This window comes from Grampus griseus (genome assembly GCF_964374135.1).
Source record: "Grampus griseus genome assembly, chromosome: 1".
Classification (NCBI taxonomy): Eukaryota; Metazoa; Chordata; class Mammalia; order Artiodactyla; family Delphinidae; genus Grampus; species Grampus griseus.
This window is the reverse complement of record NC_139017.1, coordinates 21,216,051-21,239,362: the sequence shown is the minus strand read 5'-3', so window position 1 is coordinate 21,239,362 and position 23,312 is coordinate 21,216,051. Positions and strand designations below refer to the sequence as shown.

Sequence of the window (23,312 nt, the reverse complement as noted above, 5' to 3'; positions counted from 1 at the left end):
TACCAATTTGTGACTGAGCTATTCCAATTTTATGAATTAATCTTTAAAAAAATTCATCAATCAAATCAACACCAGATTATAAAGAATTTTTACTGAAATTTGTTTTTTAACACCTCCAAAAGAGAAACAACCCAAATGTCTAAGAAAATGTTAATAATAACATATTTTCACATATTCAGCTATGTAATACAATTAGGAATAAAAATGAAGATTTCAAAAAAAAAAAAAAAAACCTGGACAGACAGAACCCTGGGACAAATGGTGAAAGCAAAACTATACAGACAAGATCACACACAGAAGCATATGCATACACACTCACAAAAAGAAAAAAAAGGGGGAAAAAAAAATCGTTGCTCCCAAAGTCCACCTCCTCAATTTGGGATGATTCATTGTCTATTCAGGTATTCCACAGATGCAGGGTACATCAAGTTGATTGTGGAGATTTAATCCGCTGCTCCTGAGGCTGCTGGGAGAGATTTCTCCTTCTCTTCTTTGTTCGCACAGCTCCCAGGGGCTCAGCTTTGGATTTGGCCCCGCCTCTGCGTGTAGGTCGCCGGAGGGCATGTGTTCTTTGCTCAGACAGGACGAGGTTAAAGGAGCAGCTGATTCGGCAGCTGTGGCTCACTCAGGCCGTGGGGGAGGGAGGGGCACGGAGTGCGGGGCGAGCCTGCGCGGCAGAGGCCGGCGTGACGTTGCACCAGCCTGAGGCGCGCCGTGCGTTCTCCCGGGAAAGTTGTCCCTGGATCCCGGGACCCTGGCAGTGGCGGGCTGCACAGTCTCCCCGGAAGGGAGGTGTGGACAGTGATCTGTGCTTGTACACAGGCTTCTTGGTGGCAGCAGCAGCGGCCTTAGCGTCTCATGCCCGTCTCTGGGGTCCGCGCTTTTAGCCGCGGCTCACGCACGTCTCTGGAGCTCCTTTAAGCAGCGCTTTAATCCCCTCTCCTCGCGCACCAGGAAACAAAGCAGGAAGAAAAAGTTTCTTGTCTCTTCGGCAGCTCCAGACTTTTCCCGGACTCCCTCCCGGCTAGCCGTGGCGCACTAACCCCCTGCAGGCTGTGTTCATGCCGCCAACCCCAGTCCTCTCCGTGAGCTCGACCGAAGCCCGAGCCTCAGCTCCCAGCGCCGCCCACGCGGGCGGGGGACCAGACAAGCCTCTCGGCCTGGTGAGTGCCGGTCGGCCCTGATCCTCTGTGCGGGAATCTCGCCGCTTTGCCCTCCGCACCCCTGTTGCTGTGCTCTCCTCTGCAGCTCCGAAGCTTCCCCCTCTGCCACCCGCAGTCTCCGCCCGCGAAGGGGCTTGTAGTGTGTGGAAATGTTTCCTCCTTCACAGCTCCCTCCCACTAGCGCAGGTCCCGTCCCTATCCTTTTGTCTCTGTTTTTTCTGTTTTCGTTTGCCCTACTCAGGTACGTGGGGAGTTCCTTGCCTTTTGGGAAGTCTGAGGTCTTCTGCCAGCGTTCTGTAGGAGTTGTGCCACATGTAGATGTATTTCTGATGTATTTGTGGGGAGGAAGGTGATCTCCGAGTCTTACTCTTCCGCCATCTTGAAGCTCCTCCTTTATTTATTTTTGACCGTGTCGGGTCTTGGTTGCGGCATGTGGGATCTTTTGCTGTGGTGTGTGGGCTCTGTAGTTGCAGCACGCGGGCTCTGTAGTTGTGGTGTGAGAGCTTAGCAGTTGCAGCACATGGGCTTAGTTGCCCCATGGCATGTGGGATCTTAGTTCCCCAACCAGGGATCGAACCTGCGTCCTCTGCATTGGAAGGTGGATTCTTAACCACTGGACCACCAGGGAAGTCCCAAGATGTGCTCATTTTAAACTCTTAATATGATGGTTGCTAATGACCATCAGTGGCAGTTACCTTATGTTGGATGTCAATGTGACAACAAATATTTGTTGAGCACCTTCCTTATCTGGGGAGGAGGGAATGTTGCTGGATTCTTTAGACTTTTTCTAAGGACTTTGCCTGTTACTGGGAAGGTGATAGCAATCACAGGGGACAGGGCTGTGAAGGGGATGGTCAGGAGAGACCATCCCCTCACCTTCCCTGTTTTTTCTTGCTGTAGCCAATGTGATGCACAGCTGAGTTAGTATTGGAGCTACAGGCCTTATTCTTGGATCAGGGAGGAGGCTTATCCTGTTGAGGATTATCTAAAAGGAGACTGATTGGATGACTAGACCCTTCTGGTATCTTCTGAAGGGGGCAGCGTCAGGCCTGAGTCAGCCCTGATTTCTGCTGTAGACAGGGCCGAGCCCCCCACTCCACCTATAACCTTGGTCCCCTTCTGCCCGTAGGTTTCACCCTTAGCAACCAGGTACAGCAGACCATTTCCATGCGGTATGCATGCAGCAAACTTGGCATCGACTTTGACAGCTTCCTTGCTTGTATGATCTGCCTGGAGACACTCTTCAGTGAGTCACTCTCTCCTTTAACCCTATCTCATTTCTCCTGAGGTGCGGAGAGGGGCAGGGGGCAGGGCCAGCAAGCAGAACCAGACAGGCTTCAGAAACTGTGGCATCCTTGGGGGAGGGGAAGCAGAAACTAAAGCGGCCGAGGAAGCCCAAGCTGGCCACGCCCAAAGTGCTGCCTTCTCTGGGAGATTTAAAAAGATTGTTGTGGGCTTCCCTGGTGGTGCAGTGGTTGAGAGTCCGCCTGCCGATGCAGGGGACACGGGTTCGTGCCCCGGTCCGGGAAGATCCCACATGCTGTGAAGCGGCTGGGCTCGTGAGCCATGGCCGCTGAGCCTGCGCGTCCGGCGCCTGTGCTCTGCAACGGGAAAGATTGTTGTGCACCTACTACATGCAGTCACTGGGCCAAATGAATGAGTCCCAGCAACGGTCCTTAAATGGCTTTTTTTTTTTTTTTTTTTTTTTGGGCAGTACGCGGGCCTCTCACTGTTGTGGCCTCTCCCGTTGCGGAGCACAGGCTCTGGACGCCCGGGCTCAGCGGCCATGGCTCACGGGCCCAGCCGCTCCGCAGCATGTGGGATCTTTCCAGACCGGGGCACGAACCCATGTCCCCTGTATCGACAGGCAGACTCTCAACCACTGCGCCACCAGGGAAGCCCACCTTAAATGGCTTTTAACATCTGTGCCTCCATGGGGATCATAATGAGAGCATGTGTCACTTCCCAGGGAGGGAATAGGGGTCTCCTTCTGGAAGCCTTTAGATGGTCTAGTGCCCCCTTGGGCTCATGCTAAGGTATCATATTAAGGGAGGGAGTTTTCCTTCCAGTGAGGGCTGGGAAGTGGTAAATTCTAATGGGGAAAGGTCAGTGACTGGATTACCCACAAATGGGGAAACCACCTCTGTTCCACGACCCCATCGCCAACCCCTGTTGAAAGAATTGCAAGTTTCTAGAGCTTCTGAGGGTGGAGATGGCAAAAGGACCTTCTCTGCTCACATCTGGAGGTTTGTCTAATTGGGCAAGGGGACATCTGCTGTCTAAAACCCTCACCCTGGGCACTGGATCCAGATCTAGCTTTTCAGGGTCCCTGAAGCTGAGTGGGAGCTGGGAAGGGTGCAGGGGCCGGGGGAAGGTACCAGGTGGGGTGGACAGAGGCAGCTCTCTTTGGCTGTTCCAAAGTCCAGGAACATCCCCATCTGATGTCATCGTTCTCTGTCATTCTAGAACTGTTCAGCCTTCTGAACAAGGACCAGAATGGCATTGTCCGGCTCTCTCTGGCAGAGGTAAGTGGTTTTGATAAACTGCTTGGTGATGATACTTGAACATTCTTGGATGGTATTGCTGCCGAGCGCTGTTAATTCACACTGACTCGTCTTATTTCCATGTGGATACAGCACATGTTCTATGGCAGGCATTGCCGGGAGGAGTGTGATTGTCATCAATCTTCCAAATATTATTATGTATTATTATTATTATTGTTGTTGTTTTAAAGAGAAAGCTACAGTTACATATCAGATCATTTCAAGGATGCCAGCTCTTATTAATTTGGATGGAATGGTGGGTGGTAGGTATAATTTAAAGTGCCTAACTTTTAGGACCAGGCATCTTTGATTGACGTATAGAAGGATATCAGAAACAAAGAATTAAATTGCAACAAGGTAGAGTGCAGATGCAAAATAGATGGGTGTAAATTACCGTGTACAAAGCCCATAATGTCTTACGCTGACAACGTCGTGCCCTTCCCCTGTGGAGGGCTGCAGCCTATGCAGCAGGGCCTTTATTGGCCTGTGGGGATGCAGGTGTGGGTATGTGCTGAGGGGCCAGGCCAGGAGGCATTGCCCTAGATCTGTTTCTCAGGCAGAGGAACTAGAGCACCAGGTTATTCCTGGCCCTGCCTAGTTGTCTGGGTACAACCACTTCTTTTCTTCTCTAGAATGGGAATGTCATTGACCCCTTTCAGTGATCTAGGGAAGGCCCTCCTGGAAGCATGTCTGTGGATGTCTACAAACACCCGCTCAATAGTGTTGGACCTGAAACTTTTGGAAGTCCCTTTGGGGCTAAGCTTTTCCTAAGTCACTTTTCCATGGGGCTCTGGCTCAGGGGGTAGTGACCTAGTTAAGGGCTTCCTTGCTTCCTCCTGTTGAGCAAGGCACTTACTGGAGGACACAGCTAGAACAAGTCATACCACGTGAGGCAGGAGAGCGCCTCTGGCGCAGTCACACCAGCTCCTGAGGACCCCTGAGCTCACCCCGATCTCCTTATTTTGCAGTGGCTGTGCTGTATGTTGGTCTGACCCAGGGCTGTGGACATTGGTGATGCTCCCTGCCAGCCTGCCTGCCTCTTTTCTCCCTTTCTTTACAGTTTTGTGAACATTTATCCTCAAGGGGGCATTCACTGGTGATTCATCTCTTCCTTGCCGTTTCTTGTTCCCTGAGATCCTGGCCTGTCCCACTGGAGCAGTCCGGGGAGCCCGAGATCTCTTTCAGCAGCATTTAAGCTGATCCCAGAGCACAATGGAGAGACAGAAATTAATTAAAGTTGTGGGTCAAAATGGTTTCTGCCTTCCTCTAGCGATATGTAATCTGGGGGGTGCCCTGGGGTGTTCCTGCTTTAGAAAAGACGTTCTTGAGCAATGACGCAGCCCAAAGCTGCTGAAAGATGTGAAATGTGGGTGAATTTCTTGGAGGAAAGGCCTGCTATAGATTAAACTGCCTCTGGGGACTGCCTTCAGGAAAGGAGCTGCCCCTGCCCTTCTGAGGAGGGTGCAGGGAAGGGCTGCTGGGGGAGAGGCCTTTCTTCCTCACTTGCAGACGGGAGAAATTGCTATACTGCAGGTCGGCATGGGCTAAAGGAAAGGATAGGAAAATTCTTGCTGAGGGGAATTCTTACCTGACAAATAGCTTGAGGGGAAATGCAGTTCAGGTGAGTTTTGCTCATGGCGGAACACGACGATCTTTGTTGTTGGTAAGAAAATAGGTACCATAGCCTAGTGTCCTAATGGGTAGCTGGGGCAGAGCTGACTCTCATACGCGGATGTTGGAAATGAAGTGTACGGGAAGATGAGTGTCTTAGTCAGTTTGGGCTGTCTGAGCAAATACCAGAGACCAGGTGGCTTATAAAAAAACAGACACATTTTCTCACAGTTGTGGAGGCTAGAAGTCCGAGATAGGAGCAGCATAGTTGGGTTCTGGAGATCTCTCTCAGACTATAGACTTCTCATTGTGTCCTCACAGGGTGGAGAGCAGAGGGGAAGTAAGATCTCTCATGATTCTTGGAAGAACACTAATCCCATTCATGAGGGCCCCACCCTCATGACCTTATCCAACCCTAATTAGCCCTCCAGGTCCCACCTCCTGATACCACCACATTGGGGGGTGTGGTTTCAACGTATGAATTCGAAGGGGATACAGCCATTCAGCCCATAGCTGTGACCTACTGGAGAGAAAACACACATTTATGCCTTGGCCTCTGCATTAGTCTGATTAAAGATTAACTTTTGACCTCCAGAAGTAGAGCTGGATGAACGTTCCTTATAAGAACATGATTTATAAGTATGGTATAACACCCGTCAGCTTGTTTTTTTTTTTTTTGAAGTATAGTTGATTTACAATATTGTGTTAGTTTCATGTGTAGAGCAAAGTGATTTAGGTATATATATATATATATTTTTTTCAGATTATTTTCCATTATAGGTTATTACAAGATATTGAATATAGTTCCCTGTGCTAAACAGTAGGACCTTGTTGTTTATCCATTCTATATATAATAGTTTGCATCTGCTAACTTCAATCTCCCAATCCATCCCTCCCCCTCCTCCCCTTGGCAACCTCAAGTCTGTTCTCTATGTCTGGGAGTCTGTATCTGTTTTGTAAATAGGTTCATTTGGGTCATATTTTAGATTCCAAATGTAAGTGATACCATATGGTATTTGTCTTTCTGACTTACTTCACTCAGTATGATAATCTCTGATTGCATCCATGTGGCTACAAATGGCATTATTTCGTTCTTTTTATGGCTGAGTAGTATTCCATTGTGTGTGTGTGTGTGTGTGTATATATATATATACATATAAACCACATCTTCTTTATCCATTCATCTGTTGATGGACACTTAGTTTGTTTCCATGTCTTGGCTATTGTAAATAGTGCTGCTATGAACATTGGGGTGCATGTATCTTTTTGAATTAGGGTTTTCTTTTTTTTCCTGGATATATATCCAGGAGTGGGGTTGCTGGATCATATGGTAGCTCTGTTTTTAGTTTTTAAAGGCTCTTTCCATAGTGGCTGCACCAATTTACATTCCCAGTGTAAGAAGATTCCCTTTTCTCCACACCCTCTCTAGCATTTATTATTTGTAGACTTTTTGTTGATGACCATTCTGAGTGAACACCAGTCCACTTTAATGCTGTCTTCAACTCTCCCAAGGCCCAGCGGGGAGAAGGGGTAGGCCCTTAACTGAAGGGGGCTGTGGGAGCTCTGGGATCCCACCCCTCAGGGAGAGGCTCTGGGACGGCGCCCCTGCAGGGAAAGCTCACTCACTGGAGGGTGGAGAAGGAGCTGTATTTGTTTGGCAGTCTGTGAGTCCCAGAAGAAAAGAGGTCCTTCCACGTGTAGTCAGAAGTATGAGGGAGCATTCATCACCTGGGTCATCTGCAGGACCCAGCAGGTGTATGTCCAGCTGCCCTCAGGCTGCCTGGGGATACCACCCAGCCTGCCCCTGTCGGCCCAGGTGGTGGTAGCTACAAGTCCCTGACCCACCCCGTTGTTTAAAAATAAAGTACTACAAAGCAGTTCTCCTTTACCTTTCGAATATAGCATGGCTGCCTAAGTTGAAAGGACTGTGTTGTAATCGGCGGGCAGCAGGTAGGTTTATTTTTCAGGCCTACAAGCTACTTCAGGGAATAGTCTGGTAAGCAAAAAACCCAAACCAAACAGAAAAACCCAAAAAACAGTTTAGTTACAAAATAGATTTGCTTTGGGGGTCCCAGTCCCAGGGAAGTGTTGTGCTGGGGACTTCTTACCAGTACAGCCTGTGAGGCCAGCTAAGGATCTTCACACTGCATAGCTTTCCTCTTAAACACCCGAGAGTTTGCTGTCTGCTCCTCTCTGCCCCCTGAATTAAGGCAGCAGAGGTGCTGCTTTTTGGTGTGGCCTCTTCGTCGCCCCTCTGTGTGGCTGCATCTCAGGAAAGATCAGCCCCTGCTGGATGGTGGCTCCTCAGCGTGGATTCCCCAGGGAGGCTCCTGTGCTTCCCCGGCCGAGGCCTCCCCCACGTTATTGCGTTCACGTGTTTCACGTCTTCTCTGTTCCTGTGGACAGTCTGTGAATGCAGAGTGTTCCTAATTCCTCCAGAGCCTAGAACAGTGCCTGGCACAGAGTAGGCGCTCGGTGAATGAAACCCGTGTCCTTTCCTTTGCACATGAGGAAGTTCTGCAGCACTTGGGCCCCACTTTGTTTTCCCAGTAGAGAGGATGGGTTTGCACTGGTCCCTCACAGCAATTTCCTGCAGCCCCAGAGGGGAACTGCTGATGTTTGGATGCGTTACAGCCAGCCTCCGTGGGCGGGTGAAGGGCTGGAGGGGGGGATGGCGAGAAGAAGAAGATGTGTCCCCTGCAGGGTCCCCAGGCTCCTTCCCACCCCATGCCAGGAGCCGAGGCAGCCATTGCCTCCCACGTCGGCGGGTCTTTGATTTGTGCAGAGAACCCTTGGAGGCTCTCGGTTTCCTCGCTTTCTGGAAGGAGAGGGAAGCAGCTCGGCAGGAGGCTTGAGGCAGCTATGGGGGTCAGGGTGAGCCTCCTTCTCTTCCTCTCCATCCTCCCTCGCCTGCAGAGCCCCGTCACTTCTCTTAAAGGCCGAGCTTGTTTCCTCATTAGTAAACGTGAGGACACACATGCTACCATGCCACCCCCAGACGCAACTGAGGCCTCCGGGGGCATGGAACCTGACACTGGCGGGAGGCGGTCAGGGTGTATGGACTATGCCGGGTAATTCCACACCAGCAAGGCCACCTCTAGCCAGTCCCCTTTCCCGTGAGAGCTTCGAGTCACGCAGTATTAGCTTTCTGCTCACGTCGCCGGCCCCAGCAGGGCTTTCGGTAATTATGCACAGTCGCAGAAGCCTCGTTGATCAGGGCTGGGAGAAGCCGGTGGCCCTGCCACACGCAGCAGGGGGCTCTTCCCGCCAAGGTCCCGACGGCATCCTGTGCGTCCTGCCCGGGGCGCAGCTGGTGGAGGCCCCCGCCCTGCTCGGGGCTCCCCTCCGTTCCTCACCGCCTCCCTAAAGCCAGCTGCTCCTCCGGGCTGGGGCAGCGGGGCACACAGCAAATTCCTGCATCAGCTGTTCTCGCTCTGCCACCTAGGCTGACTTCTTGCCTCTCACTCCAAGCCTCACGCTGCGCAGCCTCTCAGATGCCCAGCATCTTTTTTTTTTTTTGCGGTACGCAGGCCTCTCACTGCTGTGGCCTCTCCTGTTGCGGAGCACAGGCTCCGGACGCGCAGGCTCAGCGGCCATGGCTCACGGGCCCAGCCGCTCCGCGGGATCTTCCCGAACTGGGGCACGAACCCGTGTCCCCTGCATCGGCAGGCGGACTCTCAACCACTGTGCCACCAGGGAAGCCCCAGATGCCCAGCATCTTTTCACCTTTAGATGTTCCAGTTTCCCACAAGCCCTGATCCTGTCATTGCTTCCGCCGTGGCTCCAGGACACGGCCAAACCCCATCTCCCCAGCCCACGCTTCTGTGCTCTCCTTCCATGGGGGATCCCATCCCCCCGGTCGACATCTCCCTTCATACATGAACCCTTCCTTTTTTTTTTTGAACCCTTCCCTTTGATTGATGGGCTGGGTTGACCTCGAGAGTTCACGTAATTGGACAGTGGACAACCAAGACACCCCCCCCACCCCCAACCTCTCTCTGCACTTCAGAACGGTGTCAGGAAGGACCTAGTGCGGGGACACCTACCTGCCACCTTTGCTCTGCTCCGCGGCTCCATGTTATAGATAGGGTGACTGTGGAGCCCATCTATGTGGTACAGACAAGGATAGAGAGAAGCACCCTGAATCCCATCTGCCTTCAATCCTATCTGATGCGTACCTGTCATACCTGAGCTGCAGTCTTTGGGAAGGATAGCAGTGGTCACTTACTAGTGGCAGCTCGTGGGGGAAAGGGTGACGATTTGGAGTTTGCAAGCTGTAAATACACACGTTGACTCCTTACAGTTTTGGGAGGCCTGTGTTTGCTTCACCCGTTGATTAACATAGGGCTTTATGGGGGATGGAGATGAGGCAGGGGATATGGTCCCAGCCACTGAGTTATGAAGGTCTTGTGAAGGCTGATGGTGCCTCTCCCAGCTCCCTGCTGTGGAGCAGAGCCAGGAGTGCAGGCGTGTGGAGACCCAGCAATCTACTGCCATCTGCTGAAACTTGCTTTTTCTTTTGTAATATTTGCTATATTTACATTCTTATACTTTATAAATTTATTTCTGTTAAAATGATTGTATGTATTTATTGTTATAAATTTATATGTTCATGTACATATTTACATATTTATACATAATCAATATATAAATATCAAGGTATATAATAATAGTATATAAAATCAGTATATATATCAATAAATATCAACAACATATAAATAAAAGGACTGTATACTGAAGTCCCATGTATTATCCATTACAGTGAATGATTTTAAATATTTTACTGTATCTGTTTTATCATTTTTGCTGATGAATTTTACTGAAGAAGTTTTTGTGAAAGTAAATTGCAGATATCATGACATTTTACCCTATATTGTGCATCTCCAGCAAAGGGCATTTTATTACACAGCCACAAAACTATTATCCAACTTAACAAAATTAGCAATAATTCTTTACTCACATCTAATAACCAGTCTATATTCAAATCTCCTTGATGGACTTAAAAATATACTTTTACAGTTGGTTTATTTGACTGAGGATTCAACCAGGGTACTCATTTTTCTGGTTTTAATCTACAGCAATCTTCCATTTTTGGGGGGTATTGAATGATTGATGCATAATTGCGGCTTTAAGAAAGAATATTGGTGATATGAATCTGCTCTATCTGCTTCTCAGTCTAATTAAATCTCACGCAGAGCGCCCGTCCCCTCCGGCTTCCTCCTTCTCACCACGACCAGGCAGGATGGTCTGTAGGGACTGGAATCTGGGAAAAGGGCATCTGGTTTTCCCTCCACTGTGGTTTCCATCCAAGCCCGCCTGTCCTTGCCGGTGGCATCTCCTGCTGGTGGCCTGTTGGCTCCAGAACCATCTGAGCTGGAGCCTCCCCTTCTGGGCCACACCTGGTTTTTGTTCAGGTCACCTTGTTCTCTGACCCTGAGGTTCATGGCTCCTTTCAGCCAGTGGGGCGGGGCAGTACTCATCCTAACCCAGAGGACGCCAGGCCCCCGGGGAGGCCTGCAGACCAGCGATCTGCCTCTGAGTATTCACTGAGGGGAACGGCTCAGTTAGTAAAAACAGAGGAAAGCACATGGGAATTCTCTGGGATTTAGAAGGTATTGTGGTTCTGTGCATAGTGTAAGCCTTCAATTTCGGCTTGTTGCATTGGATTGAATTCAGCAAGGAAGAGAAGATTAGGAGATGAGAGACATTATCTGGTGATGAAATTCAAGCCCAAATGTTCCTGTAGTCACAGTTATTCTACTTATGCTCTGGGAGGGATTGGCAGGGAGCCCGTTCCAGAACCTCACAGACACTCATGTGTGGATTTGCACACTGGGCTTACCCAGTGGGCATGAGGGGCTTCTGTCTGGCCCCTAGGCTACTCCTGGAGACCTGGAGTGGAATCCCCTGAGCCTCCTGACGGCAGTGGGGTGGGTTCTCAGGGCGTGGAGCCACGCTCTTCAATTCTACTCAGTAATTTGATCAGTAAACGTCTTAAGCACCAACTACAAGCCAGGCTCAGTGCTCACCCTGGGAGCTGTAGGGGGGGTGAGGTGGGATGGTGGGATGGTGGGTGGTGCAAGGATGAATAACTGGGGTCTCTGCCTCCCAGAACCTTCCAGGCGAATGGGGGAGACAGACTTCTACACAAGTAACACGATTTGAAACAGTGTAACATCAGTGCTGGAAGTGAGGTACAGAAAAGACAGGCCACGAGAAGAGAGAGAGGTTAATGCTGTCTCAGGAAAGGGAGCAGGTTTCCTGCAAGATGGGTAGGAATTGGGCAGCTGGGACTTCATTCAGTCATTTGGTAAATATTAATTATGCATCAGCTATATTCTAGGTATTGTGCGGGCACCAGTAAATGAGAGGGAAAGGTGTTCCAGATGGAGGGAACAGCATGAGAGGAGGGAAGAGCATAGGAAAAGACAGAGCCTGTTTGGAAAAGCCTGGGCTGTGACTTTGAGGCCGTGCTGCATCCCCCCAGGACCTGCTGGACCAGGAAGCAGCCACCTTCCTTCCTTGCTTCTTCCTGTCTGCGGTGCCATGATCCTGCCTGGGGTGCTTTGCCTTTCTATATCAGAGGGAAAGAATTTCAGGCTATTCCCCAGAGAGGGCAGTATCCTTGGCCTCCTGAGGTTCAGGTTGCTGGGTAACGTCCACTTCCTCCACTCCCTGGGCTGGAAGCACCCCCAGAGCCCTTTGGGCAGCTGAGAGCCACCTTCTGGGGCTGTTGCCCAGCACTGGGTCAAAGCACCTTGATGTGCAGCCAGTTGTAGCTTCTGCAGCTGTGTCCTCACCACCCAGGGTGAAGAAGAAAAGGCCAACTCTCAGAAAGCCCCTGGGAGAGGCCAGCAACATTCCCGTGGAGCTGAAAGCAATCCAGATGATCGGCGGAGAAAGTGCAGCTGGCCTCGCCCTTCCCCCTGCATTCTTGAAACCTTTACTACTAATTAATTTCTGAATTACACAACAATGCACTTCCTAGTTACACAGGCGAAACACTAGCAGCTATAAAGGGGGCCTTACGTATTTCACAAGTGATTCTTTTTTTTTTTTTTTTTTTTTTTTGCGGTACGCGGGCCTCTCCCGTTGCGGAGCACAGGCTCCGGACGCGCAGGCTCAGCGGCCATGGCTCACGGGCCAGCCGCTCCGCGGCATGTGGGATCCTCCCGCACCGGGGCACGAACCCGCATCCCCTGCATCGGCAGGCAGACTCTCTACCACTGCGCCACCAGGGAAGCCCACACAAGTGAATTTAATAGCTGCTCTCCCAGAAATGAGAGGGACGGAGGGGCGGGGGGAGGAGGAAGGAGAGAGAGAGGGAGAGAGAGAGGGAGATTTTGGATCGATTGAGACAGAAGATAAGCCTGTCTGGCAGGTCCTCCTGGTCTCAGAGGCTGGTGTTGTCTGGAGGAGCTCAGATGTTTGGGGACCTCAGCAACCCTTCCAGGAGACACGCAGCCGTCTCTGGCCTCAGAAGGAAAGCTTCCTCGGGAACCCTGCCAACTGTACAAACACCAGCCAACACGGAAATGTAAATAATAACACGCAGACATGATGCAAACATAATTATAGCCGAACATTATGAGGAGAGAGACTCACTGGAGACTGGCCATGTTTTCCTGTCTGTAAGTCCCATTTTGTATTGTGGTGATTAAAGCAGACTGATTTTTTTTCTTTCTCTCTTTTCTATTTTGTTTTTACTGCCACATAGAATTTTTTTTGTGTGTGTGTATTTATAGTAGATTGGATAGCACATGAAAACAAGTAAGTGGCTTCCACATCATGTTGGAATATCGGATTATCAAATGTTTATTAGGCTCATCAGACTTATTGAGCTCCTACTGTGTGCAGGGAGGTATGCTGGCCAGTGGGCTACATGAATAAGGTAGGATCCCTCCTGTGGGTGTGTGTCTGAGGAGAGAGACATGGGTAGAAACAAGTGGCTTCAGCATGTGGTGGAGACAGGCACAGGGAGCCATGAGGGCAGTAGCTGCATCTTGGAGTTCAGGCAAATCTGTGGAACAGAAGAGAGTGTGAACAAGGACTTTCCTCCGCTCTTACCTAGATCATGAGGGCTGGAGCTCTTCCCAACTCTCAGCACCTGATTTACAGGTCGAAGGCCAGGTATGAAGGCTGTAGGCTACGGGTGGTTCTCCTGAGGAGTGAGTTGTATCTGCCACAGTCCCCCGGGGGACAGAAACCATAACAGTTATTTGAACAGAAAGAATGAAACGCAGCAAATTGTTATCTAGGTAAAAAGTTATAACTAGTAATTGAATGGATAAAAAGAGTACTTGAAGGTACCGTGGAGGTAGCAGCTGTGGGAAGCAACTGCATGGGGCTGAGTGAACCAAGGGAAGAGGTTGGAATTATTAAAACACAGAAGTTTAGAGAGACCCCATCAAGCTGAAACTCAGACCTCTGAGAAGCTGGTGTCTCTGGAAGGGGAGGCTGTACCACAAGGGGGCAGGTTTTACGATTGTAGGAGTGATTGCGGAGCGGGTTCACCTGCTGGGGGCGCCCCTGTTGGCAGAGCTGAATATAGAGCCAGTGGACAGAGATTCAGAAGGTGGGGTGGGTGGCCCCGTAAGCTGGAGATTCATTCATTCCGCCTAGACTTTTGAGTACCTGCAAAATATCAGGCATTTTGTGGCTTGGACCAGCCTTGCAGCCGTGGAGGTGGTGAGGAGAGCTTATAGGATCTGCTGTCGGGTTAGGTATGGGGTATGACTGGGAGGGAAGAGTCGAGAATGATTACAATATTTTTGGCTGGAGCCTCTGAAGGATGGAGCTGACGGTAACTGCGGGTTTTAAAAAATATTTACGCCGTCGATGATTATAAAGTTATGAAAAGATTGCATTTGAATTCACTGAATTAATCTGAAGAATGCAGTCTTAATCTGAGATGTATAAACCATTTTGAATAATCCAGGATATTTGCGTGTTTCCTGTTCACTACTCTTTATGAAATTATTATTTTCCCAGACAGGCCCTGGGAGTGGAAGTGGCCTTATACACTCTGGGGCTTTACGTTCTCACAAAAAATCTTCTAGAGTTCTTTTGTTTTTGCCTTTTTGACTCCTGCTACCTACCCATAGGTCCCCCCCACTCCTCCCCATTGCTAGCTACTGAGGATGTGTCTGTCCTCACCTTTACCTGCTCAGAATTCTTCAGGGTTTCCTTCTCAATTTCTCCTGTTTTCCTTCTCAGTCTCCTTCTCTGGCTCCTTTAATGAGGTCAACCTCCAGATCTCCATCCTTTCTCCAGCCCAACTACCTCTGATTTGGTCTTGAGTTTCCAACTGCCTTCTGGGGATCTCCACAAGGTTTTCCTGAAGACACCTGAGGTTCTCCACGTTGCCAAATGAACTCATTCTTCTCCCTTTATACCTAATTCGCACCCGCTCCTCCCAAATCCTTGATGTCACCTAATGTCATTGCCTCGCCATTCTGGCTCCAAGCCCAGTCATCTCTGACGCCTTCCTCTCACTCATCCTCATAGCTGATCCGTCACTGATTCCTGTCAGTTCTCTTTTCACTCCCTCCTTGTTTCCCCCTTTCCTTCCCACTGCCTGAATTCAGCCTGTTCCCTTGTCTCGCCGGGCCTGTCCCGGTGCAGAGGCCTCCTAATTAATTCTTCTCCTTGCAAACTCTTATCTCTCTGTCCCCTGCATCGGGAATTGCTTCCTAAAGCATCAGTGCACCACTCTGTCTCCTTCTCAAAGCTCTCAGTGGTGTCCTGTTGCCAGCCAGACTTCACCCCAGTTTCATCACTCTTTTTTTTTTTTTAAATGTTGAGCCTTCTTTTAATTTATTTTTATTTTTGTTTTTGGCTGTGTTGGGTCTTCGTTTCTATGCAAGGGCTTTCTCTAGTTGTGGCAAGCAGGGGCCACTCTGCATCGCGGTGTGCGGGCCTCTCACCGTCGCGGCCTCTCTTGTTGCGGAGCACAGGCTCCAGACACGCAGGCTCAGCAGTTGTGGCTCATGGGCCTAGTTGCTCCGTGGCATGTGGGATCTTCCCAGACCAGGGCTCGAACCCATGTCCCCTGCACCAGCAGGCAGATTCTCAACCACTGCGCCACCAGGGAAGCCCCATCGCTGTGTTTTAATCATGCAGGATGGCTTGATATTAACTACAGTCACCAAGCATGCTACCTTTGCTGGGGCTCTTCCTTCCACCTGTGCTTTCCTTTTGTCTCTCCCCAGCCTACAAATGCCCCACCCACCCTGCCCACTTCCTTCCACCCCGCATGAAGGTGAAGAAGAGGACAGTTTCTTTACTTTTTTCCAACATGCCCAAACTCAAATTAGAGCCCATTCAGTTCTAGCCTCCCAGCCAGGCAGAGAGAGAAGTCCAGAGCCATGGACCAGAGAGGAAGGGTCTGCAGAAACCTGAACTTGAGCCCCTGAAGGCCCATCTGCCCACCGCAGGCACAATTTCAGTTCAGTCCAGAAGATGGTTTTCCACGATGTCTCTCACCGTCTCTGGAGAAGAAGGTGCTTCCCTGCAGTCTGTGATGGGCAGGGCCTTGCATGAATTAATCAGCAAATTCCCTGTATTTAGCCAAGTGTCTGCAAGGAAAACCACTGCAGACTGAAGGGGTGTCTTCCCGGCTGTCTCTGGCCTTTTACTCTCGCTGAGTTCCTGGCGCGCCAGGGTCCTCAGATGAGTCTCTCTTTAACTGGATCTCTCAGGACCCCCTTCCTGAGACCCGCCCAGCATCTGGAGCTGTCCTCCACCCAGCCTCATGCTAATCTCTCACCCCTGGGCTCTAGAGGAGAGAGCTGGGCATTCCTGGGTCAGTCCTGCTTGTTCTTTTCCAGCAGGGTGGTGACTGCTTCCTTGGCTTCTCTTTTTTCCCACGTGGGCTCCGGTGGGTGCTTTTATTTCTCTCCCTCCCTTGGCCTACCTCCCGACCACTCCCTCAGGCCAAGCAGACCAGCATTGGGGCCCTCCTGCTCCAGGGATGTGCCCCCGGGGACGACCCAGGGTGTGTCCATACAGCCCAGCACTTACTTGTCCTTGGGCTCATCTGCTCGTGGCCTCTGGATTTTTCCAAGGGGACAGTTCCTTAGGGGGACAGCTCTGAGCCAACAGGGGATTAGAGGCTCCCCGCCATCAGCCAGAGAAGGAAGAGATTGCACTTCAGAAAGGCCTCCTGGCAGCTTCACCCGGAAGGTGGCCGTCATTATGGGGCTTGGAGTCCTTGTCTTAGCTCTGTCATAAGCTGTCCATTGATCTTAGGGAAGTTGCTTCGCCTCTTGGGGCCTCATGAAGGCTGTATGGAGAGACTCGTGTCCTGAATCTGTGTCCCGGTTGTGGTGGGCTGTCGTGGAGATGTCTCATGGCTCCTTGGAGCAGCTCCTGGGCTGTCCTGGGCACTAGGTGACGCTCTCTGTTCTGCATTTCAAGTATGTTGAGTTGATTATTACGTTTGAATTCAGTATCCATAAATTCTTTTATTTTGTTTCACATGCTGAATCTCTGGAGCCCAATATGCAAATTTATGGAAAAAACATGCAAATAAGAGCATAGGACATCAAGTCTGCCGGTAGAGGAACTGTCGGGGAGCCAGGCCCCTGCCGCCTCCACTCTGTGACTTTTCCAGGCCTCAGTTTCCTCATCTGTAATGTGGGGGAGCTGGGCTGGAGGGTCACTCAGTTCCTTCCCAGCTCCCCAAACCCAACATTCTGTGTTCGGAAAAATTACTACAGTGTCTACGGAGGGAACAGCTTCTGAAATGGGCTCCTGTCTGCTGGGAGGTGGGCTACAGTGGGAAGCTGGGAACCCAGGGTCATAGGGTCCCTTCCAGTGGAATTTCCCGTTTGGCCTTTCCTCTCCATCCCACTAATGTGCAAAATTAACAGCAATAACAGCTAACAGTAGTTGAGTTTTTCTGTATGCCAGAATTTCTATGAAATGTTTTATGCTTTATCTCATTTAATTGACGAGGCATAGTGGCTAAGAGCAAGGGGCGTGGAGGTGACCATCTAGCTCCAGAGCCCAGCTCTGCCACTCGCTGGCTGTGTGGCCTTGGGCCACCTGGTTATTATTTACCTTTCTGATCCTAATTTTCTCATCTAACAGTGGGAATAATTATGGTACCTACCTCATAAGGTTGTGATCATGGTTAAATGAATTTGTCTATGTGTTCAGAACAGTATCCAGCATGTGGTAAATACTGCATTAAAATCTAGCTATTAACACTACAAATGACAGCCTTCCCAACACTCCTGCCAGAGGGTACTGTTATTCCCACTGACTGCTGAGGAAATTGAGGCTTAGAGAGGCTAAGGGTAGGTGGCAGCCTTGGTCCATTTGAGCTGCTGTAACAAAGTACCATAGACTGGGTGAAACAACAAACATTTACATCTTACAGTTTTGGAGGCTGGGAGTCTGAGACCAGAGTGTCAGCATGGGTGGTGCTGGGGAGGTCCCTCTTCCAGATTGCAGACTGCCATCTTCTTGTTGTGTCTTCACGTGATGGAAAGAGGGTGAGGGAGCTCTCTGGGGGTCCCTTCTATAAGGGCACTAATCCCATTCATGAGGGCTGCACCCTCATGACCTAATTATCTCCAGAGGCCCCACCTCTGAACACCATCACATTGAGGATGAGGTTTCACATAAATGTTGGGGGGACATGAACATCCATCCATTGCAGTGGCCAAGGAGGAACTCCAGCCCGTGACTGTCCACATGCATCCACTGCACAGCACCCAGTGCTCCTGGACTGGTCCTCCCTAGCTTGCTCCTCAGCACAGGGTCCAGGCTCCCCTTCCCTCAGGGCACTGTCTCCAGCTGCTCTTTGAGACTCTCAAATTGAGAGGAAAGTGGTTAAGTCAATTCACAGATTTTCTCCTGGAACCAAAAGGAGAGGCAAAGGGCAAAGCAGCCAGTGAGGAGGCGTTTCCCAGCCTGATGCAGCTCTCAGGGCTAATGGCTGCGGCCCCGGAGCGGTCACAGGCAGACCCAAAGCCATGTTGCCAGCCACAGACTTGAGCTTTCCTAATGCACCCAGGCTCCTGGCACCAGCCCACGTGAGCTTGTCTCTACCCAGTGCACCCACAAACACTCTGGTTTATCTACAGGACTAATGAATTCTGCCAATGCCATAATCAGCAGGAATGGAAGAGTCAACTAGAGCTAATTCTTTTTTTTTTTTTGCGGTGTGTGGGCCTCTCACTGTTGTGGCCTCTCCCGTTGCGGAGCACAGGCTCCGGACGCGCAGGCTCAGCGGCCATGGCTCACGGGCCCAGCCGCTCCGCGGCATGTGGGATCTTCCCGGACCGGGGCACGAACCCGTGTCCCCTGCATCGGCAGGCGGGCTCTCAACCACTGAGCCACCAGGGAAGCCCTAGAGCTAATTCTTTCTAGGGTTCAATGTAATTACTTTAAAATGACTTATTTAGTGAAATGGTAATGACGAGGCTAATGTTATCTGCCCAGATGACGAGCCTATTAGTTGTATGCTGCTTGGGGGGGAAGCAGGGAAGCAGGACTGTCACCCAGAAGTGGAGGCCGTCCGTCAGGACTGCAGCTTGATTGCTTCTGCTTCTCCTACAGAGCAGTGGTAGGAGGCCACTTCCCTCAGTGCCGTGGCCCCTGGGGACAAGCCCACTGCAGCCAGGTGGCCTTTTCTCTAATCATCCAGGTGATACCACTGTGGCTGAGAGAGGCTGGTGGATGCTTCTTGTTCAGGAGGAAGTCCGGGGGTCTTATAGACTCAGGAAGCGTCTTCTGTTCGGGCAGGCCTGGATTTAAATCTCATCGCCACCTTTCGACCAGCCGGCCATGTGACCGAGTCACTTAACCTGTTGGTCAGTTTCCTCACCTGTCAATGGGAAACGGCAATACCTGCCTCAGCTACTGCTCATGTCCTCTTATTGGCTGCAGGGGATATTGGAGGCGAAGCTATGACCCACGCCGAGCGCAGACTTTATGGACACACTTGGCTCTTTAATCTTGGTTTATGTGCCCTGTTACTACTCTTTCTTCTTTTGCGTCTGCTGTTAATCCATGCTAGTTGGCCTTTTATGTAGTCTCATAAGGCTTCTTACCCCATTTCTGGAGCAAAGTGGAGGATAAATTACAAGTAGCGGGCAAAAGCATGAGCATTAAGTGACCATTACAAAGTGTCTAGCACTTTACGTCTTTCCCTCCCTCTCCTCCTAATGGGATTCTGTCGTCTGCTTCTCACTGGGGCAGGGTAGGGGTGGGGGGACATGGACCCTGGGCGGGGGGTGGGGTGTGGGCAGGGAGAGGCAAGGAGCCAACACTGGAAGCAGAGTCTGAGGGGGCCGAGGTCTGAGCTGAATGGATGGTCCAGAACTAGGTCACCACAGAGTCAGATACAAAAGGCCGAGCCAGGGAATGAAGTGAGGTGCCAGTGAGTTTAGGGGTTGCTGCTGACGAGGAGGGTCCAGGTGGGTGGTGTGGGTTCTTGAGCTGAGGTAGTTACAATGGCGGCAGGTGTTTATGGGGTGGGTAGGGTACTTTCAAGGAGTCAGAGTAGGGGAGCCAGTTGGGAGCCCATTTGGTAACTATGGGGCACAGATAATCTGGGAGGGTTCTGTGTGTCCAGGAGGGATGAGAGAGGGGTATTCTGGGGGCGGGGGAGGGGGGACTGATTGACCCCGGAGGGACAGTGCAAGTGCTGTAGGCCAGTGGGCAAAGTCTAGGGGACCAGCCTAATCGAGGTGCAGCGAGCTCTTCTCAACAGCCCCAATGGCCAAACAAAACTGTTGGAGTAGGCATCTCAGGGGAGCATACCTGGAGGACTGGGTGCTACCAGGCCTTCAATCTCAAACGGTCCAGCAGCATCAGCACGCCGGGCTCTGACTCACCTTGGTAGAGAAACTGTCTTCTGGAATTTGCCCTCTGCACCAAGAAATAAGTGAGCATCTAAATGGATAGGACATTCTTTCTCTGGGCAGAAGTTTAGTTTTCTTAAAGCCTGACAAAAATGAAGTATTAGAAGCAGTAGAAATAGAGAAGGTTTAGACAAGATTGCAGAAAAAAGTCAGGATATGTTTGACTCAAAACTCAGGCTCTGAGTCAGATTAACTCGGAATCCCCATTTCCTAGCCGTGTGACCCTGGATGAGTTACTGTCGTCTGAAAAAAAAAAAATGTGTAACCTAGAAGTTGAGAGTATGTTTTATTCGATGGACATTTTTAGGACTTAAGCCCAGGAGCCAGCATCTCAGATAACTCTGAGAGACTGCTGTGAGGAGATGAGGTGGGGATCCGGGGTATATAGGAGTTTTTGCAACAAAGGGCAGGTAGTCGGAATGTGAAAAGATTATTGTTAATTAAAGAAAACCAGATATCACAAGTTAAGGAGTTTAGTGCTTTTCTATGTATGGGAAGATGCAACAGTCTGGGCTCACTGAATTCATTCCTTTGATATGCACCTCAGCTCTCTGGGGCCCGGATCCTGTGTTTTCTCATCCTGAGTTCCCTCAGGGCTCCCGTCTGGGCAACTGTAATGTAATGGCTTGATGGCTGCAACATCCTTTGTTTACTTGATATGGCAGGCAGTATTTTAGTCCTCACTACTTAACCTCACCGAGCCTCAGTTTCTTCATCTGTAAAATGGGGCCATAGTGGCTCCGACTGGCCTGGGTTGCTCTTAGGGTTAGACGGGTTAATGTATGTTCAGCTCTGGGTTCAGGAGTGGGCCCCGATCAGACACTCCATCAATGTTACCACTTCTCATTATTAAAAGCAAAAATCCCATTAAGAAAATTTGGAAATGTTTTTATCCTTTAAAAATACATTTATTTATTTATTTATTTTGCGGTACACGGGCCTCTCACTGTTGTGGCCTCTCCCGTTGCGGAGCACAGGCTCTGGACGCGCAGGCTCCGGACGCGCAGGCTCAGCGGCCATGGCTCACGGGCCCAGCCACTCCGCGGCATGTGGGATCTTCCCGGACCGGGGCACAAACCCGTGTCCCCTGCAGCGGCAGGCGGACTCTCAACCACTGCACCACCAGGGAAGCCCCAGGATGGGACTCTTTTTGTTTGTTTCAAGCTCAGAGCTAGGACACGAAAGTTGTCCCACTAAAGGATTGTGTGCTGACTTTTACGCAATTGTGTTCTATTTCTGAGAATATTTTCACACTAAGAATGAAGCTGACTCAACACTGTCCAATTAACCATGGAGGGAATATGTGGGGCTGGGGAAGTTTGGCCTTGAGCTGTACTTGTACGTGACATCTAACTAATGCTAAACACCATGCTACTGGGGGAAAGAAAACCCCTTCACAGGCTCCATGGCGCTCAGAGAATAAAGAATTAGCGACCACAGATAGGATGTCCAAATAATGGTTATGTTTGATCATCTCGCTCTTTGCAGAGAATTAAAAGCAATCATAGGTAGAATCAATGCCACTCTAAGTTTCCCAGATCAGGGCTGGTTTAATATTTTAAGTGGATTTTACTGCTGGTGATTTTTAAAACACATACACGCGTCTCCTGCTGACTGCTGTGGCAACCGGGAAATGAAGACGAGGGACAGGGTCCCTGCTGACATTTAATTCTCAGGGCACTGCAGGTGCCTTACTCCCAGAGACCTGCTTTCCTGACACGAATGTGTGTGTCTCTGCCTCTGGTGATAATCTTTTCCCCACCGTCTCTAGCATTTTATATATATGACAGTCACTTACAGGGCGAGTTATTTACGTGACACCTTGCAAAGGGCTTTAAGAATACAACTGCTGTTCAGTTATTCCTTACAACTCCCTTGTGATGGAGATCATGTCTACACATCAAGCTTCAGAGGATCCGGAGGCTTAATGCTTCTTGCTTGAGTCCTATAAGAAGTCACAAGCAGGGACCCTGGCTGCCACCCCAGGGTTGCCCGGGGGCTCTGGGTATCTCTGTTTGTGCTGGAAGTTTCCTCTGAAGGAGATAGTTCCAATTCAAATGGGAGACTTGTGGGGATCAGAGGACGGTGAAAGCAGGGTAGCTGGTGTTTGGCCAGGGCATGGTGCTCGGGATAGCCAAGGACACTCATCCAGGAGCCCAGGAGCTTTGGAGCAGAAGAGCTCATCTCTATAGACAGTGACTTCCCTGAGGACACTCTTCCGGATTGGTCCACGTGGGCTCTTGTTCTCACTTAGATCAGCACTGACTCTGCAGCATAACTGGGACATGGGCGGGTCCTGTCCAGGTACTCCCAGGGCAAGGTGGGAGGGAGGCGGGGCTGGTGTCCTTAGTCTCTGAAGGCCAAAGCTGCTCCCGCCAGGTGGTTGAAGCTGGGGGTCGGGACAGCAGCCCCCATGAGGGCAGGCCCGGGGAGGGTGGTTTGGAAAGAAGGGGCAGGAGGAAGGAGCCGGGACCTCACAGCAGCAGCTGTGCCTCTTTGTGGGGGTAAAGAAGAGATGGCTCCCAGCCATTGGGGTGAGCAGGGCTGCATCTGTGATTCCTCCAAGGAACCGTCCAGACTTTGGCTAATGCTCCGAGTGGGGGGACTCATGGGTGGGGTCCCCTGCCTGCCTCATCCCCCCTCAACTGGCAGGCTCAGAGCTGTGTTGGGGAGAGAAGAACATCTGTGCTGTGATGATGTATAGCCTCCGGCTGCCCCCAAGAGCCCCAAGGCGGAGTAGGGAGAGGGGTAGGAAGGGCGACGGTCACGGAGATGTCCCGGTCCGGGAAGATCTGCCCCCGACCCGGCTCATCTCATTTGGTCCTCATGGCAGCTCTTTGCAGTCAACATAATTAACTTCATTTTACAGATGAAGAAACCAATATTCAAAGTAGTTATGCGGCTTGTCCAAGACTGTACAACTAATTAGGAGCGGAGAGTGGGCTCATTAGCCTCTCCAGTGAGCCAAAGTACCTGTGTGTCTCTCTCCGGGGCTTCTGTTCCCTTAGGTATAAGATGCATGCCTTTCCCTCCTTCTGCCTTGATGGTCTGCGCCCTCTGCGCTGCTCCAGTTCTCGCCACAGGGTCAGCTTCTGCCTCGATGGTCTGCGCCCTCTGCG

General features: G+C 50.6%; 1 protein-coding gene across 1 annotated transcript in view; it reads left to right on the top strand.

The window, feature by feature from the left end:
* Nucleotides 1–23,312, top strand: part of CAPN8 (calpain 8) — a gene marked incomplete at both ends in the record, with an annotated part of 85,977 nt that overhangs the window by 56,977 nt on the left and 5,688 nt on the right. The window contains 2 exon segments of the mRNA XM_082649375.1: nt 2,293–2,409; nt 3,630–3,688. Of these exon segments, the coding sequence (XP_082505501.1) occupies nt 2,293–2,409; nt 3,630–3,688 (176 nt within the window).